This window comes from Catharus ustulatus, chromosome 4 (genome assembly GCF_009819885.2).
Source record: "Catharus ustulatus isolate bCatUst1 chromosome 4, bCatUst1.pri.v2, whole genome shotgun sequence".
NCBI lineage: Eukaryota > Metazoa > Chordata > Aves > Passeriformes > Turdidae > Catharus > Catharus ustulatus.
In genome coordinates this window covers 64,274,674-64,292,886 of record NC_046224.1, presented here as the reverse complement: position 1 = coordinate 64,292,886, position 18,213 = coordinate 64,274,674, and the positions used below count along the sequence as shown (strand labels likewise).

At 46.1% G+C, this 18,213-nt stretch overlaps 1 protein-coding gene across 2 annotated transcripts in view; it reads left to right on the top strand.

Annotated features, from left to right (window-relative positions):
- Positions 1–11,568: 11,568 nt before the first annotated feature.
- The window catches only part of ETV6 (ETS variant transcription factor 6), a 126,525-nt gene continuing 119,880 nt past the window's right edge, over positions 11,569–18,213 (top strand). For both annotated transcript variants that reach the window (XM_033058843.1, XM_033058842.1), the window contains exon 1: positions 11,569–11,712. In XM_033058843.1, the coding sequence (XP_032914734.1) occupies positions 11,680–11,712 (33 nt within the window). In that variant the 5' untranslated portion in view covers positions 11,569–11,679. The remainder of the gene's footprint in view (positions 11,713–18,213) is intronic.

Sequence of the window (18,213 nt, the reverse complement as noted above, 5' to 3'; positions counted from 1 at the left end):
GTGGTAGAGTTTTCATAGAATTTAATAAATGAAATAGAGCATTGATATCCCAAAAGGAACATACATCATCTGAGAAAATAAGCTGAGCGTGGGAAATCTTTTACTGATGGACTTCAATACTGAATGATCAAGTTGGGGGGGTAATTGTGTGGGGTTTTTTGTTGTGTTTGGTTAATTTTGGAGTTTTTTGTTTATTATTATTATTAATTATCATTATTATTGAGTACATCATGTCATCAGCATGAGAAAATGGTTTAACCAGCAATACCCCCAAAGTCCAGCCTTGGCATGGAGAGGCAGTAGATTTACTTAAAAAAATATTGTCACCTGAAAACACACATTTACTGTCCAGAGAGGAACCAAAATTTAAGTACAACCTTGGTAAAAAGTTCCTTTGACGTTAAAATTCATCCCCTTTCACAGAACGTTACATGCCAGTTTTGGCCATTGAAGAGTGTGATGCAAGATGCCACAGTTTGCTGTGGCTTCCTCTTCAGCAGGGCAGATAGCCAGCATCTCTCTCGTAGATGGAAGCAAAAAAAGGAAAAATGAGTTTTTATGTGTCAAGAGCTGCTGGTTTTAATTTTGGGAAGCATACTTTTAATAGCAAAATGGTAGGCATAGTAGATGTGTTTTTTCCTGTTAGCTTTTTGCTCTTTAAATAAATGAGCACTTGGTTATGGACAGGAGGACAGATGAGAGGAAAAGAAAGGGCAGGTTATTTTTGAGAAGTTTTAGAGATGTTACTGGACTAGAATTAGAATTAGAGTAGAATGGAATGGAATGGAATGGAATGGAATAGAATAGAATAGAATAGAATAGAATAGAATAGAATAGAATAGAATAGAATAGAATAGAATAGAATAGAATAGAATAGAGTAGAATAGAATAGAATAGAATAGAATAGAATAGAATAGAATAGAATAGAATAGAATAGAATAGAATAGAACATTTCAGTTAGAAGGGGTCTGCAATTGCCTGGAGTCTGCATATGATCAGGTAGGAGATGAACCCACTGGCTATGTGAGCTGGACTCACAGAGAACCAACACATCTGGAAGTGTTTGACCTTTGTATCCTTCACCCAGATGAGATCTCTACAAAAGCAAGCAGCCCAAACAAGCATTGTGTAGAGCTGCATCAGAAGGTGTAAGTCACTGCCTCTCTTTACTGGGTGCACTGAAAAGCAGCATTTATCTTCCATAGGTGTGTGAGGCAGATGATGGAGCTCAGAGAGCTCCTGCAGATGGAGGATGGTGCTGTTGACAGTGGCCAGAGGGTGGTAGCACTGCACAGCTCCTACTACTCTATCCTCCTCAAACTATGGTAAAAAATAGCTGCATTTCTTCATTTCTCGTGAGGAAAAGAAGAAAGAAGAGGTGAGGAAAGGTGGGGATTTTTAAATGAGAGGAACTTTTACAAAAACGTGTACTTTTCCTAGGCCCTAAAAACATTATGCTAGCTCAGACTAGTGCTGGTGACAATTTTCTGAGCTTCTACTTTTTCAGAGACTGCTCCTTTCGATACAACAGCCACAGGCTGTCAGGCTTATTGTTCCTCTGCCATGACACATAACTACCATAAACAATGACCCCACCATGATAGTGGTCATATGCAGCTTCCATGCAATTGCAGATTCTTTCCAACTGAGATATTCTATTCCATTCTATTATCTTCTATGTCTAAGGACTTTGGGAATGTAAAAATATTTGGTGTTGTGGAAGTTTTCTGGTATACACGTCTCTCCGTTTTTGTAGCTCACCTTAATTTTTCTGAAAGTTGGAAAATTGAGAAAATTAATTGTTGAAGGACACAAACCACACTAATGCTAACTTTAGAACTGTGGTGTTCAGATGTACTTGTGCATATAGTGGTGTGTAGTATTACTTAGCTTGCAGTTAAAAGCATAAAGGGTGCAAAGCTCACAGCTTCCAAATAGCATTTTATGTGACATTATGTATTTTAGAGTTATAAAAAATGAACTTGGGCTGCTGACATCAGTCATCTCTTCTTTTTCTCTCCTATGCAACTGAGAACTGTGTGCCCCTGTCCATTTACTCCCATTTCCAGTTGCATTTACTGTGATAGTTTAAACCAGAATAATGTGTTGGCCTTGCTCTGTGATCATAGGCAGTTGGCTTCACTGCTCTGAGCCTCAGTTCTCCATAGGTGAAACAAAGGTAATGATGCTCTGTGGAGAGCTCTGAGATCTCCAGCTGCTGTGGAAGACACAATAGTGTGATTATAATTGCCCAGGCATTGTAAGACCCCATGTTTGACAGCAGTTTTTTTGTCTGTCTCCTGACACTTTCAAACGCTGCCATGCACACTCTCACTGTATTTTTTTCTCCCGCTGCACTGCTGCTCTTTCTCCTCTTGTTACTACCTCTCCTCTGTCCCATAGGCCTCTCAAGAAAATCTACTTTGTCTATTGACCCATTTTCTTCCTATCGTTGGGTTCTGATTTGTCACCTCCTTTCCCTTCATAACCATTTGTATCAACTGTTCCTTCACCACCATCCCCTTTCCTGCTCCCCTCTGCTGAAATTCCCCTTCAGCCCTGACACTCTCTAGAAGCAGCCTCAGGCTATTTCTAACCTTCCTACTCTCATCAAAGCGCTTGAAAAATCAGCTCACTTTCTTGGCAGGGAGACTGCGGTGGCTCATGGGCCAGGCTGGGAACCAGGAGCTCCTGGTTGATGATGGTGACAGTACCACTGAGTCACTAGCTGGCCTTTGGCACCACACTCACCATCCCTCCTCTCCTCTCCTAGTTTTAAAATACGAGCAGTACTCATGTGCTTACCTCACATGGATGTGGCAAAAACTTAATTTCCACTTGTAAGATGGTATCTAAGAGTGTGTCTTTATGTCAGGCTGTGGTGGTTGTGACCACTGTAATCTGCACTTAGTTCAGGCCCTGGCATATGGAAGTATCTTGCACAGGCAGCTAAAGCTTTCCATTCTCCTGGTCACAAAGGTCCCTGTGCCATAGTCCTCTGACACAGAGGAATCTCCCTGGATACAAAGATAACAGGCAAGGAGGCTCAATTTCCCTCCAGTCAAGGTCCAGCTTATCCACTATCTGATCACTGTCCCTGTCTCTTCCCCCCTGAAATTGTTGGTGAGTTCTCTCCTGAACAAAAATCCTAGTCCTCACCTTGACTGCCTTTTCCAACCTCACTGGTTCCTTTGCTTTTCCCTTTCTCTACAGCTGACAGGATTGTTCAAGCTGCCCTCCCTGCTCCTCCTTCCTGGGTGCCCTCTCAGCCTGCCTTGATGGGCGCTACCCAAAACCGAGCCTTTGCCTTCCTGGGCAGTGGCTGCAGGGACAGCTCTGGTGGGAAGGGGCAGTGAGCCACGTGCTGGGCAGGCAGTAGTGGTGATCCCACCACTGTCCAAGTAACAACCCAGGTCAGGCCTTGGCACACAGGTCCACTCACCTCAGCACCTCTTCCAAAGCTAATATTGGGGTCAGCTCAAATTTCCAGTCTTAATTACGCCACTCCCTACACGCACCAAAGAAAACCATCAGCAACCTGGGCTGATTGCTACCTCTTTCCTGGGAGAGGGCAGTCTGTTTGCTGTGATGGAGCTGGCAGAATGTGCAGTGCCTGCAGAAGCTGGAGTCCACCCTTCTGGGTGCAGACCCACCTTTGGGACTGGGAGACAACAACAGAAATAAAGGCCACTTCAGATCAGGATAGTCCAAACCCAGTAGGAACAGAAAAGTTATCTTTTTTATTCTTCACCAAAATATTTTTCTTTGGAGTGTATTTGTCTGTATCTGAGCTCAAGGTATAAAAGAACGAGAGAATGGAGTAAGACCTGTAAGTGGAAACTGCTGCTTAGCCAGAGAGAGGCTACTTACTCTCCATAATGCATGCACTCTGAACTACATCCATAAATGTCAGGCATGATTTAATAGGCTATAAAATCCTACATCATGATGCCACTGGAACTATTGAAAATAAAAGCAGATAAATCACAGTTCTGTGCAACAAGCTGTACTCACGTTGCTATTTTTTTCATCTAGCAGGGCTTCATTGTGCCATTTGCTGAGCATACACAACTCTCAGCCTTGAGTTTCCATTTCCTTCTCTATTTCCGGGCTTGAGTTTTCGTATCAGCCCACTGGCTTTGCAGCTGTGTGGTCACACTGCTGTAAGCCCTGGCTCCAGAGTCTGCAGGACTGCTCAGAAAGGTGCTGAGCTTCCACAGGCTCAATTTTTCCCCTCAGTACCAGGGGACACAGTACCATTATGAGCAGATTAACTGCTGTTGCTCAGATAATATTATTCCTTACATTAGGTTATAAGCATTAAATCTACCAGACAATTTTTATCTGGCAGGAAAACAATTTGTGTCACTCTTCTACTGCCAGCAAGATACAGTTACAATGACATAGATGACAGAGTTTTCACCACAGCTTGGAACGGGCAGGACAGCTGTAATCCTGTCACCCTGTGGAGAAAATGATGCTGAAAAAGGAGGGAGGGAGTGGTGAGACTGGGAAAACATTACTAATAGAGAGGATTGGGTTTTTAGAAAAGTTTGCTTCACCTCTGCAGCATAGGTGACTGAACTGGAGAGGTAAAAATCAACCATAGTACCTGCAAATTTGTACCTACCTGACACAGAATTTGAACTCTGTCCCTTCAGTTTCTACTTTTACTTTATTTTTGTTGAAAATGTTTTACAGTAGCAGAATATAGCTTGATGATTTTTCTGCTTTTACCTTGAGTTACATCATATAACTTGATGTTTCTTAATTTTCCTGGTCCACATAATTTAATTACATATGAAATAAAAAGGCAGCTGGAGAGGCAAAAAGGAATAGAGAAAAATAACAGAGAAGAAGGAAGAAGGAATGAAAGAGAAGAAAGAAATTTTTTAGCATTCAGAATTCGTGGGTGAAGTTTGAAAACATGTACTTTACAATACAAAACCTGGAGGCAGATAACAAAATACATAAAATACACACACATACAATTTAAGAAATTTTCCAAAGTAATTTTTCCCCTATAAATTTTGTGATCTTGAGGTGAGATGCAACTGACTCTTTTTCTTTTCTTTTCTTTTCTTTTTTTCTTTTTTAATTCAAGAGGTTGTAAATACAGACATACACTTCACTGTTCTGGACTGTGAAAAAACCAAACACAAAAGTAATAGCTTATGCCTGAAATTTGGAGCAGGGCAACTAGTGCTTTGCACAATTGTCCTCCAAAAATCCTATTTTTGGTAACCTTTTCTGCTTTCCCTTACTTACTAGTGCTTTGCAGAAATGATGAGCCCACGTCCTCAGCAATTTCTCTGTGGGCATCTTGGTCCCTGCTCCGGCTGCTCCCGTGCCTGACCCTGGCCAGCACTGCCCTGCCCCTGTCACTGCACGTCTTTGGGCGATGCCAGGAAGTTCCTCACATATCTGCAGAGATTTAAATTCCATTTAAACAACCAGCCCTGCTAAAGTAGGTTGAGTGAGGAGATTTTGCCCAGTGCAGCCCAGCCTCTTACCCCAGCTTCTTTACAGCTCCCTCCTGCTGACCTTCCCCTCCCTGTTCAACCCAGGCTGCTCTCCCTCCTGCCAAGAGCCTCTGATACAGCCTGCCCAGCCTTGTCCATCTCCAGCCAAAGGCAGAAGTACCCTGCTTTTACTCCTTGGTCCTTGCATGCCTGGTGGCCCTTCTGCACATTTTGCTGGGGCAAGATTCTTCAGTGGCAGGGCAAGGAGCAGCACCTGGCCAAGAGACAAGGAAGAGACACTGCCAGCATAAGCTGATGGGGACAAGCTGCATCTGTGCCCTTGAGGGACCAAATTATTCCAGTTTAAGGTATCCCTGTCAGTCTCCATCTGCTTGCACCATAGTCAGGGGAAATGAGCTGGCTTTAAACACAGGGACACACATACAAATTATGTATTCCTGTGCCTTTTCACAGTACTAAAGGCAGCTGCTGGCACAGTCAGAGGGTGTGCCTCGACCTGCACAGCACAGCAATGTGGGATGGGGTACTTTTAAATCTTTTACACTCTTAGCCCTGGAAGTTTTGCTTTGTGGCACCACACTGCAACCAAAACACTAGGAGAGGTAGAAAAGGACTTGACTGTAATCACTCGTGGTGCCATGGCACTGTTCCACAGTGGCATGAGAGGGGCCTGTGGTCCCAAGCAGGTTGGACTAACCTGATAGTCAGGTTTAGCTTTTGCCAGGTTGGTGTCACTGGAGCCAATGCTCTCAGGAGCTCTGTCAGGGCCACTCACTGCCTCATTTTCACGTGCTACAACCCGACCTTGTGTGCCAGGAGTAGCACTGTCAGCACGTGTTTAAGCAGTGACTTGTGCAATGGAGTCCACTTCTCAAACACGACTATAAACTTATCTCTCAGAAAATGCTGCACTGCTTTGAACAACAGCACAATTCTCAATTTCCCTTTCCCTTTCTCAAGCACAACAGTCACACGGAGAAATAGAAAACTTTTTCTCCTATTTACAGAAGCAATACACTAGATGATTCAAAATAATATAGCATGTGACAATGTGTGAGGATGACATGGCTTAGACCATCAAGAATGATGTTCAGCGTTATTTTCTTTTACATATATTTGCTGCTGGATGAATAGGTGTCATATCAAGATTTTTGCATTTCTGGTTTGTGGGTTTCTGAAAAGGGAAAGCTGTGTAAGTACCTAAGAAAACTATTAAAATATCTTTATATCAAAATGCCTGCAGCTTTGGGAAATGCATAAATACTGCTATTTTGACTTAAAACCAAATCAAATCAAATCAAATCAAAACAAACTTTTAATGAAAATCATTATACCAGTGCAAATCTTATTCATAGAGCCAGACTATGGAATCTCAAGTAAGACTAGAATCTTAGATGAGCCAATTTGCAAGAATGCGAATAAAATGGATATAGCATTTCTCACTCTAACACTGCAGATTGATTTCATAACTGTTCCTAAAAAGTCAAGGATTTGGGACTTCTACCACAAGAAACCTGTCTGAATCTTGGAAAAAGGACTTGCCTGATAACATGAAGTGAAAGCTAGTCTTACTGCTAATGATGAGAAGCAGCATGACTGATGCACACTAGGGCTATAAAACACAATTTGATTTCAGAAACCGATCTGGTAAGAGGGAAAGGAATGACAGTGCTAAATGTGCAGTGGGAATCACTTCCACAGCACTTCTGTGTACCAGCCCACATGGATTTCCCTTTAGCCCCCAAGACTAAAAAACCAGTTGTGTTCTAACATGAACATGTCCTTGCATGTTCTGTGAATTTACTGTCTTCTCTGTGCTTTGTTGCTCAAGATCTTGATTCTGTCCCTCAGTTTGGACGAGTCATCTCTGTTGGGGCCCAGTAATGTCAGCAGACCCATTAAGTCACATTTGAATCTGCTCAAACACTGGAAGACAAAAATAAAACTAGTAATACAAGTGAGGCAAACAAGTGAGCACTAAATGAGTCAGTTAAGTTGTGCTGGGGAAAGATAAAGGGAAGGAAAAGATAACAGAGTAGAAGCAGTAGAATGAGTTATCATTAACTGGGTACCGGGAAGTAATGACTGGTTTGAAAATAAAAAGAGGAAAGGAAAAATACTACGATGAACAAAGTCTCCTTAATAAAAGTCAATGATTGTTGCAAACATCTGAGGTGCTGCTGTGCACTGCTGAAAACAGAAGAACAGTACACAAAAGAAGGAATGAAACCTTTGTCTTTCAGCTGGATGTAGGTGGCCAAGTGTCTAACTCCTTTGGGAAAAAGGCTTCATCCTTCTGGGCCATATGAAAAAGCTCCTAGCCTAGCTGCTGAGCAAGTGCAGAGGAAGACACTGGTAGTCCCATGGCTGTGAAAGAGGCCCAGGTGGCAGAGAATCAGTGGAAGCTGCTAGGCAGATGCACTGCTGTGGACAGAAAATTGTAAGTCCCAATGAAAGGGTGGTTTGTTTCCTTTATTCAGGGTTTTCTCTGTTTGCAGGGATAAACTTTAGGCCAGAAAATACAATACAAATCCAATCTAGAGCCAGATTTTTCAGACCACTATGAGAAAAACATACTTTAGTCTGTTGGTTTTCTCATCCTGCTGCTGTTCCTCAACACACCACCCACCTTTGCTTTCTGGGAGAGCCCTAAGCAAGGTAGGAGCTTGGCCTCACTTCATAGGCCATGGTACCTTTTGCCTGTATTAGTGTTGCTGACATCTATCTGAACAAAAAGTTTGGGGAATTCTAGCTGGAGTGTTGATGACAGGTGGCTCTGCAAGATAATAAATTCTGCTTTTAACAAATGGGTTCTCCCTGGAGATAAGCTAAAGCAGTAGCCTCTAGATGAGAGGGAAAGAAATTCACTGGGAGCCTGTTCAAGGTTAAATATGAGCTAATGGACTTCCTTTCCGCTCTGTGCAATCTCCACGTGGCACAGATCTAAAGGGGAGCTGACAGCTGCAGCAGCTTCTTCCTTACTTTTCCAGAACAACTGTCCTGCAACCATGGACCACCCTGCACACCAGGATTTGGTAGCATTTTTTTTCTCCTGCCCAGAGCAGGAGGCAGGACCTTAAAGTCTGAGGTCCCAAGAGATAGAGCTAATGAGAGGAACTGCAAGAAATCAGGGCAGAGAAACAAGGGCAGAACCAAGCAGAAAAGCTAACACATGACACAGGGTTTGTTCAAAGGGTTCAAAGGTGCTCTCCCGTCACGGTGTGTAGCACCTAGCCAGCATGGTTGAGGCATACCTGCTTCTATTGGCAAGGGCGCACCGCAGGGTGTGGTGGGGTGTGTTTTGTCCAGCCACATTTCCTTCCTGGCTTTCTTACAGCAGCTTCAGTGGGATTGACTTGTGGCTCAAGAGGTGCTGCAATTGTGCCTGTGGCCTTCTCTACACATTCACCATTTCTTTCATTACCTCTTCTAGCTTCCATACATTAAACTCACGTTTAGTGGAGTATTGAAAAAAAACAGAACGAGCTGGAAGAGAATAGCTCTAAACCAGGTTGTGGTCCTGGACAGATACTTGCAACCATCCATACTGGTTGAGAGGTTTGAGGGGATGGATCAAGGCCTGTATTTGTAAGGGCCATTAATCAAAGTGCAAGGAAGAGCAGCTATCAGTGATCCCAGAAGGAACAGATGTTGAAACTCCAGGCAGAAAAATGAAACTTGGGACACACATCTTCACCAGAATGTCTGTGGATGTGAATGTCCATTACCTGAGGCATTTAAATGAAAAATCATACAAATGCTGTAAATCCTCTACCATCAGGGGAGCAGGGTAGATGACCTAACAAATCTTTTCCACCTCAAATTTCTATATTTGATATAAAGAATCTCAGAAATGTCCAACTTGCCATGAGAGAGAGAATAAGAAGACAGAGGTCTTGGGGAAAGCCAATGGTAATCATGTAAGTAAAAAGGCAAAATGTCATGGTGATGAGAGAATGAGAGGGGAGAGAAAGGCAATGCCCTGCATTTGGCATTCAGTTTTGGACCCCTCACTTTAAAAAGGACATTGAGATGTTGCAGTGTGTACAGAGAAGGGCAACAAGGCTTGAGAAGGGTCTAGGAAATATGTCTTATGGGGAATGTCTGAGCAACCTGGGGTTGTTTAGTCTGGAAGAGGCTCTGGGGAGCCCTCATCGCTCCCTACAACTCCCTGACAGGAGGGTGGAGGGAGCTGGTCTCTTCTGCCATGCCTGCAGTGAGAAAACAAGAGGAAATGGTCTCAGGCTGAGACACAGGATTTTAAAATTGGATGTGAGAAAAAAAAAAAAAATCACTGTATAGGGGTGTCAGGCATTGGAAGGGGCTGCCCAGGGAGGTGGTGGAGTCACCATCCTTGGATGAGCTTAAAAGGCATCTAGATCTGACACCAAGTGATAGTTTAGTGATTTAGGGGATACAGTAGTGCTGGGCTGACAGTTGGACTGGATGGTCTAGAAAGAGTCTTCCAACATTGATGATTCCATGACTCTGAAGAGCAACAACTCTACTTCAGCAGTTCAGCTGTGCTGAGGGAAGACAGTAAATATGAATCCTTCATTGGTGAGTTCGTCCTATATTAAAAAAGGGTCATTTGTTGCTAGGCTGGGAGGGGATAGTACCTTCCCTCCCTCTCCCTCATTTAGTTTAAAGCCAAAATGAAGCTGTAAGAGGCTGCAAAAGAGTGGGTCCTGGTTTGCAAAATGGACCAAGGGGTGCCTACAGCAATCTGGCCTCTTGGCCATGCAGGTGAACCAGCTCTGTATTCGATGCCAGCACACCACGAAATGTGAGCTAAACCTTGCTTTGAAAGCACCGGGGTTGGATTCGCTCTCGTCTGCCATTTTTGGTAGCACCAAATAAATCCCTTACAGTGCACAGGATCCCGGTGCACAGCATCCTTCCAGCAGACTCCAGAGGCAGCTCTGCCTTGCAGTCCCACGGTATAAAGCAGTGCTCTGCTCCCAGGCACCTTCAGGCCTTGCAATAAAGTGGGCGCATCTAAAAACCAGGCAGGACACCAAAAACTGCCCGCAAAATCACAGAGAGATTTGGACGAAGAGAGATTTGGATGAAGAGACGGCCGAAGTGCTTTTCACTTTCCCCCTGCTCTTTTCACTCCCATCACGAGGGCTGGGGCCGGACCGTCCACACAGAAAGCGGCGCTGAGACCTCGGCGGACGGAAATCACCCACAAGGCAGGGGTTTGTGCGCGCCCGCTGCGGGCGGTACAAGCTCAGCCCTGAAGCCTGCGCTGGAGCGCCGCGCCGAGCCCCGAACGCACGGCCAGGCCGGGCTCCGAGCACGGGCACCGCGCCGGGCCGTGCCGCGCTGGCCGAGCCGCGCTGCCCGGCCCGGGCTGCCCGGGGGGCGGCCGAACAAAGCTCGCTGCGCTGCCGGGCCCGCCCGTCCCGCTGCCCGCCCCGGGACCGCGCTCGGCGCTTAAAGGGCCCCGCGGGGTCAGACGGCATCGGCGACACGGCCCGGCCGCGCCCTTCCAGCCTGCCCCCAGCGCCGGCCGGCCCGCAGGGCTCCGGCCAGAGGGAGCCGCACGGCCACTCCGCCGCGGAGCAGGCGTGCTGGGCCGGCGTGCTGGGCCGGCGGCGGCCGCTGCTGCCGGCGCGGCCCCTTTAAGGGGCGGGGCGGGTGCCGGGAACCCACGTCAGTTTCGGCCCCGAAACTCCGGATCAATGAGCGGCGGCGCGGGGTGGGGCGGGGCGTAGCGCCCGGCCCGACCCGGCCCCCGCTGCCGCCTTTCGGTTTCTCTCTTTTCCAGGAAGGAAAACACCAGCGGAGACCGGGGCCGCGCCCCCCGCCCCCCACTTCCCTTCCCGCGCACTCCCGCGCCCCCTCCCTCTTCCCGCGCCCGCGCATCGCCTCTCACGCGGGGCCGCGAGCACGCGCAGGGCAGAAGCGCGGTGGGGGGGGGCGCGGACGCGGGCGGCCGTGCGCGCCCGCGGGGAGCGGCGGCAGCAGCAGCGAGGAGCGGCCCTGGCCACGCGGCCCCGCGGCCGGACCCCCCCGCGCCACCCCGGCCGCGCCGCGCCCGCCCCCGGCCGCCACTTCCCCTTGAGGGGCCGGGCCGGGTCGGGCCGCGCCGCCGCGCCGGGAGAGGAGCGGAAAGTGGGGAAAGCCCGAGAACTTCCCGTCTGCCTGCCCGCGCCTGCCCTGCCGGGCTCCGCCGAGTCCCTCCAGAGAGATGTCCGAGCCTCCTGCTCAGTGCTGCATCAAGGTAAAGCCCTGTCCCTCTATCCTCCCGTCCCTGTCAGCGCGGTGGGCTTCGCCGTGTTTTGCCCAGGGTTATTTTGGTGGGAATAACCGGTTTTCCCTCTTCTGCTCTTGCCCCCGTTGGCGGGCGAAGGGCGGCCGCGGGGCTCGGTGCCCCCGTTGGCGGGCGCTGCCCGCGGCGCTCCGGCCGGGCGGGGACGCGGTGCCGCGGGCTGTCAGCCCTGCGCTGCCCGGGGACACGGCGGCGGGCCGGCTCTGCTGCCCTGGCTCTGCTGCCCTGGCTCTGCTCGGCATGGAGCTGGGAGCGAGCCCGTGCCGGCCTCCCGCGGGGCTGGTTGCCCGCCGTCCCCGCCGGCAACTTCGTAGAAAGTTTCCTGCCGTCGGGGAGATGCAGCCGCTGCTGCTTCCACCGACAGTGGATTGTAAGGCTTTCTTTCTTTATTTTCTTTTTTGATTTTTAAAATTTTTTTCCCCTCCCTTATTATCCGTGTTACTACCGTTTGTTTCAGTGGTTGCAGTTCCTGGCACGGCTTGCCGGTGGCAGGTAGGAGAGCCGGAGCTGCCGGCAGGGGCTGGGGGATGTGTTTCCCCGTGCCTTGGCCTGCTGAAGAAGGGCTTACCCCGGCAAGTTTATCGTTTTAAGTGGAGGCGGCACGGAGCTGAGACAATGGAAACAAAATTGAATTTCCTTTTTTGTCCAGACCCTTCCTATCTAGCAGCCCACTGCTTTGCTGTCTCCTTCCCTCACTCCCCGGGTTTGCATTTTATTTAGGAGTCGCTTTGTCTTGTTGTAAGCCGGGAATCTCCCTTCTGCTCGTGCCTAGCTGTGCCCGAGTAAGAGATCTTTGGTGGCTGTCTCTTCCTGCCTGGAAGAAAGAGGTGACTTCCAAACTCTGTCCAGTGGAAGAGCCTGGAATAAACACTTATTCAGCGTGATGCTCTTTTGTTTGCCTGTCCCGTGTGTGTACGGGAGAGTCTTGGGTTCTCTGTGGTGGGAACACAATTTGAAAACTTCTGGCTGTATTTTCTCTTACTGAGTTAAATGCAATCAGGCCCGTGTCCCGTGAAATCTCGTGGCTTAGAGTCTAGTGTAACTTTTCATAACACAGACAGGCAAACTGGGTAACGGGGTATTGTATGCGTGTTACTGTATGGTGAAATGCTAGTGCAGGCAAAACGTGTTCCATTAACTCATTGGTTCCCTAAAGATATATTAAAAACAGATATAGCTGCTGATTTTTTTTCCGGTAAACCCTGTGGAAAGGTAGGATGTGTTCTCAGGAGCAAAGAACACAAATGTCACAAAAAGTGGTGTCATATGAGCTGTATTTCCTTGTGTTCAGCATGTGTCATTTTGAAAATAGGAGGCTTACTTCTGCTCTTACTGAAATCAACAACCATCCTGTTGATTTCAGGAACTGTAAAACTGCTCCTTTCCCAGTGTCACTAAGGTATGTTACAGAATTGTACTGTAAGTAAAGAGCTTCCCAGCTGGAGAGATAAAAACTTCTGCTTCAGTCTCAAAATGAATAAATGCCAAGTTTTCATTACATTTCAACAGTTACTGAAAAACTGATTTTCTTTTTTAGAAGTGACTGATTCTAAACATCACAATCTGAACTTATTTTTTAATGCACTGTTTGTTTACTTGTAGAAACTGCTGTTACTGGCTTCTCTGTTACTAGCAATTTGTTTATTTTTAGTTTCAAATTTTAAAATTTGACAGAAGCATTTCTTCACCAGTCTAACAGTTCTGAGTAGCTTTCCTAACTTTCATTGGTTTTTGGATGCTTCTTTTAACCGGGTGATAAAGGTGATTGCTTTCAGCAGCTGAATTTAAGAGGAGCTGTTTAAATGGTAGTTGATTATGTGAGTGCAACTGATAGTTTCTTCAGTATTCCAGTCTGGCTCCTGGCGTGGAATGTGATACTGAGGCAGAGGAAAAAGCTACACAGAGTACCCCAACTTCGCTGCCCTGTTCTGAAAAGTAGGCAGGTGTTGTGCTACATGGGTATCACAAAATTTCACTAGGAACCTGTGAACGGGAAGCAGTGATGCTGGTGGTTGTATTTTCTTCTTTTCTTGTTGTTTTATTGTTGGTGTTCTTTCTTCCTCTTCCTCCTCCAGCTTGGGACAAGGTTGCAGGCTGTAAATGTCACAGCACCTAGGGTGATGAACGTGGAAAGCTTCAGCAGAGACAGGGAAAGGCTGGCACTTTGTTTCTGCCCAGTGCACAGACTTCTTATCATGTTAGGGAAGTGCTCTAATAAGATTTGGGAGAACTTTGAATAGGTGAAGTTTTGGTCTGTATTTTATTACTGGTGATCAGTGTGAGCTTGCAGTAATATCTTGGTTTGTGTTAAGTAGTTATCAGTGTGTGTGTGTGACTGTGTATTGATATGTGCTTGCTTTGCAGCAAGTGTGTGCTGGCTGACTCCTCAGAGATGAAAAATACCCTGCCAGACCTTGCCAGCACTTGGGTGCGTGCATGCCTGGCTCGTGGCAAGCAGACCCACTGTGCAGTTGTGGCGGGGAGGTGAAGGGTGTGTGTAGGGTCTAAAGCTGCAGAGAGAACTCATCGTGGGGTTTAGAAAATAAAACCTCAGGGGTGAGAGATGAGCGTGAGGGTTGGGCCATCAGTGTTTGCTACAGCTTGGGGCATCAGCATACTCTCTGCATGGACTGGGAGGCTTTGGGGTTGTGGTGAACTCCAGTCTGAGAGGGTTTGAATCCAAGGTCAGTTGGGAAGGGGCGTCTGGTCTGGTTGCCATAGTCAGACTCTTTTTTTTCATAAATGGAATATCTGTGTTGGTAGTAAACCTGTTCCTCTGATCTTGAGCCACAGTAGTTAGATGATTATATTATTGTAAATACAGCCACGATGTTGGCACTCATTACAGCATTGGCAAGTGATCCTTAAGGCCTCACCTCTCCTCCCACAGATGGGAGAATTGAGGCACCAGGGGAGTGTAAACATCTTGGCAAAGACATACGGGAGCAAAAGCTCAAAGGGAGACAGGACTAGCAGTTTAGAGACACAGATGATGATTTTTGTGATTGATTGAGGTCTATGTGGTGATAAGTTCTGTTTAAAGCCTTGCCTGGAGCTTTCTGAGTGTCAGGATCTCTTTGATTTTTTGCCTGAAATGAATATACCTCGAGAATATCACTGTGGCATCATGCAGAGATTCAAAACACAGCAGGCAAGTGAACTGCTCCCGGAGGGTACAATTTGTTTATTTTATTTTGTTTTTTATTAATATGACACTTACAGTTGCTTAGTCTGACTTACCATGCGACCATGCAGTTGTGCTGGTGGATATAGGCACTCTCTCTTGTGTTGAGCTCAATGGAGTGGCTGCAGGAGTCCTTCAGCACAGGATCCTGTAGCTGAAGGACTTCACAGAGTGCACATTTTGGATTGGACTTTGTAATAGTTTAAACTTTGTAATAGTTTAAAAAAAAGGCAGAGGAAAGAAAAAGTTGAAAGGCAAAACATCGATGTAGTATTTGAGTTTTCAATATAAACTGGCTTCCCTTGACTGACTTAGTTTTTGGGTGGTGGGTTATGTCTTCTGATACCTTATTTGTGCTGTTTCTGCTAGGAGCCCTCTCTCACTGAGGGACTGTTCAGCACCACATGGCCAGAATCCTGTTGCCCTCAGCTAAGGCCGAGTATCTGTTAGTGCAGAGCATGTTCCTTAATGTTTACTTGTGTACTGGGAGGAGGATCCTCCTTCTCTTAGAGTCAATGACAAAGCTATCATTAAATTCAGTGGTGTAGGACTGAATGGTAGAAGACCTGTGTTTGGAAGTGCGTACTATTTAACACCTGATTAATCACTTAACTCCTTGGCACTGAGTATATTGAATCCCTCTGAAGCAAAATTTTACTAGCACTGCCCCAATTAAACACTGGTCATTAGCATTCACTATGTCATTACAGGTGAAGTCAGTTTCCTGGGAGGCAACCCATTAAAACAGCATCTTGAATCTGAAATGCCCCAGTGAAAGATTATGCCTTAATGATAATTTATATGCATATTGCAGCATGCATCCCAAGTGCCTTTTGGAGAGAGGTGACTAAACGATGTTCTGCTGATAGAAATTATAAGGGGAGAATAAAGTCTTGTACAGTGACACAGAAGCAATCTTTCTGCCTTTTAGAAGAGTTATCTGGGTCCCTGAGTGCTTGTGTTCTGAATTTTTCTGACAAAAGCTCTCCTAATAACCTGCTTACTGCAGGAAAGGGAGAGAGTTAAGGTAACTGGTGTTTTTGGCCAGTGATATAGTTTTGACCTATGGTCCAAAATTGGTAATTTGTTTTTGAGAATTTTTTTTGCATATGTTTGTTTTGGAGTACTTTGTAGTTCATTGCCTTCAGTTGGGCATCCCCAGAGTACCAACAACTCAAAAGCTAGTGCTTCTGAAAATGATGCCCTTGGCCTTTGCTTTTCCTATCTGTGAAACAAGCATAAAATAGTAAATGTACCTATGCAGGGCTAAGTGCTTGTAATGCAGTATGGAAACAAACTCTTTATTATAGAAATCAGGGACAGTGATCTGATTGGCTTTTTAGTTCACACAGTGTTTTGGGGATGGGGTGTGGTGGTGGTTGTTTGGCTCTTGGCTTTTTTGGTGTGGGCTACCTACCTCTGCTGAGCAGTCAGAGCAAGATCTTGCAGCTGCGGTGTATCCTGATGTCTGGATCAGCCACACGTGGGCAGGGTGGTGTTTCTGTGCCTGCAGCCTACATGGAAGGTGGCTTTGGGAGAGGCTGGCACGTGTTGCTGCCACAATCCTGTTCCTGGCCCAGGGCAGGAGCACCTGGCAGGGATGGCTGCCAGATGTGGCTGCCCCACCACCTTCCCCTGACCACCACCCTTCCCGGGGCTCCCTGAAGCTGGATGCAGAGCAGGCTGCATACACAGTTGTTCCAGCTGTTACCCTTTCCCTGGCAAGGGAGGACTCCCTAGTGGGGACAGTGGATGATGATGAACTGCTAGCATTGCCACAACAATTAGTATTTAACTTGCAGTGTGTCCCTGTGCCTCCCAAGGGAAGGAGGCTGCCTGGAACGGCCAGGTGGGATGTTCCTCTAGGCACTTCTGAAGCAGTCAAACCAAACCCGGATATGTGCTCAGGTTCAGCCTGAGCAAGGAGACCAGACAGGTCACCAAAGCTTCTGTGCTTTTAGAAGTGGAGTTGTAGACATTGATTCCTGCTAGTGTGGGTTTTTTAGGTCTACAACCCATGCCAAATTTAGACCATACTGGTTCTGATGTTGCTGGGTTGTCTTCAGGCAGTGTTCTGTTGAAGCAAAGAGGAGAACTACACTCTTCATCTACTTCTTTAGTAACATGTGGGACTCAAGCTTAGATTTTAGTGACTGGGGGTTTTTTTGTTTTGTTTTGTTTTTTTTAAAATGCCACTGCTGGCAGGAAAATAAATACAGAAAACTCCAGCCAAAACTAAACTTGCTTATGGAATGTCCTGGACCACTGGTAGATAAAGAATTTTGAATGGGGTTAAGCTTTTCACTGGTAGCTGTATCACCTGCTGTAGTGCTGCGGAGCTCTGAAGTGAACTGGCTATAGCAATTAAAGAAAGCTATAAATGATTCTTCATCTAAATGAACTTCCAAAGGTTATTCTTTGTTAAGGAATTCCTTCTTAATGCAGTGTCTTTGCTTCTGTGTTGTTGTTGTATAGTTTGCAAAGACTGTCTTGGTGAAGACAGTATGGAGAGAAAAAGGGTATGAAGGAGATGCTCAGTGCAGTGTCTGTTGGTGTTCTATGGAATGTATGTACATAGAAATACATAGTATTGTAAATAATTTTAAAGATGTGTATGTTGCCAAGAGTAGCATTGGGTGTAACTGCAAGAACTGTGTGTAATAGGACTACACAAAAGTACTTTGGATGTGACAGCTGGATTTCACATATTTAACTTAACGTTGCCCAGTATTAAATCCAGAGTTTGGATGTTTAATTTTAAAGTAAAATTAAATATGATTATGAATAGGAACAACAAATGATTTCTTGGGGTTTTTTGTTTGTGTGCTTTCTTTTGCTGCAGGTTTTGTTCCGGGCTTTTTCTAGCCAGCTTAAGTAGAGTGTGATCAAGAAATTGTAAATTATTTGTTTTGGGAGTTCATTCTGGAGAAAACCAACTGGCAACCACTAAGGACTATCCTTAAAACTGATTAAATGAAGCAGAGATTCTATATATGGTTGGAATTGCAACTCAATATAGCTGAAGTGATTTTTTTCATTATGTCTTCAGTGGGATCCTCCAAAACATGTATTAACAGGAACTAGGAGTGTTTTCTACATGGTCTGGGTTTCTGTGGAAATCTATGAGCTTGGAGCTCTACTGGGTAAATAGTCTAATGAAAGTTCCAGAGATAGCAGTACTAAAATTCAGAGATGGATTTATCCAGATAGTAGGGCTACAACAAGGCATTCTGTAGCTGCAAGCCACATTTCACACTTAATTTCCTCCT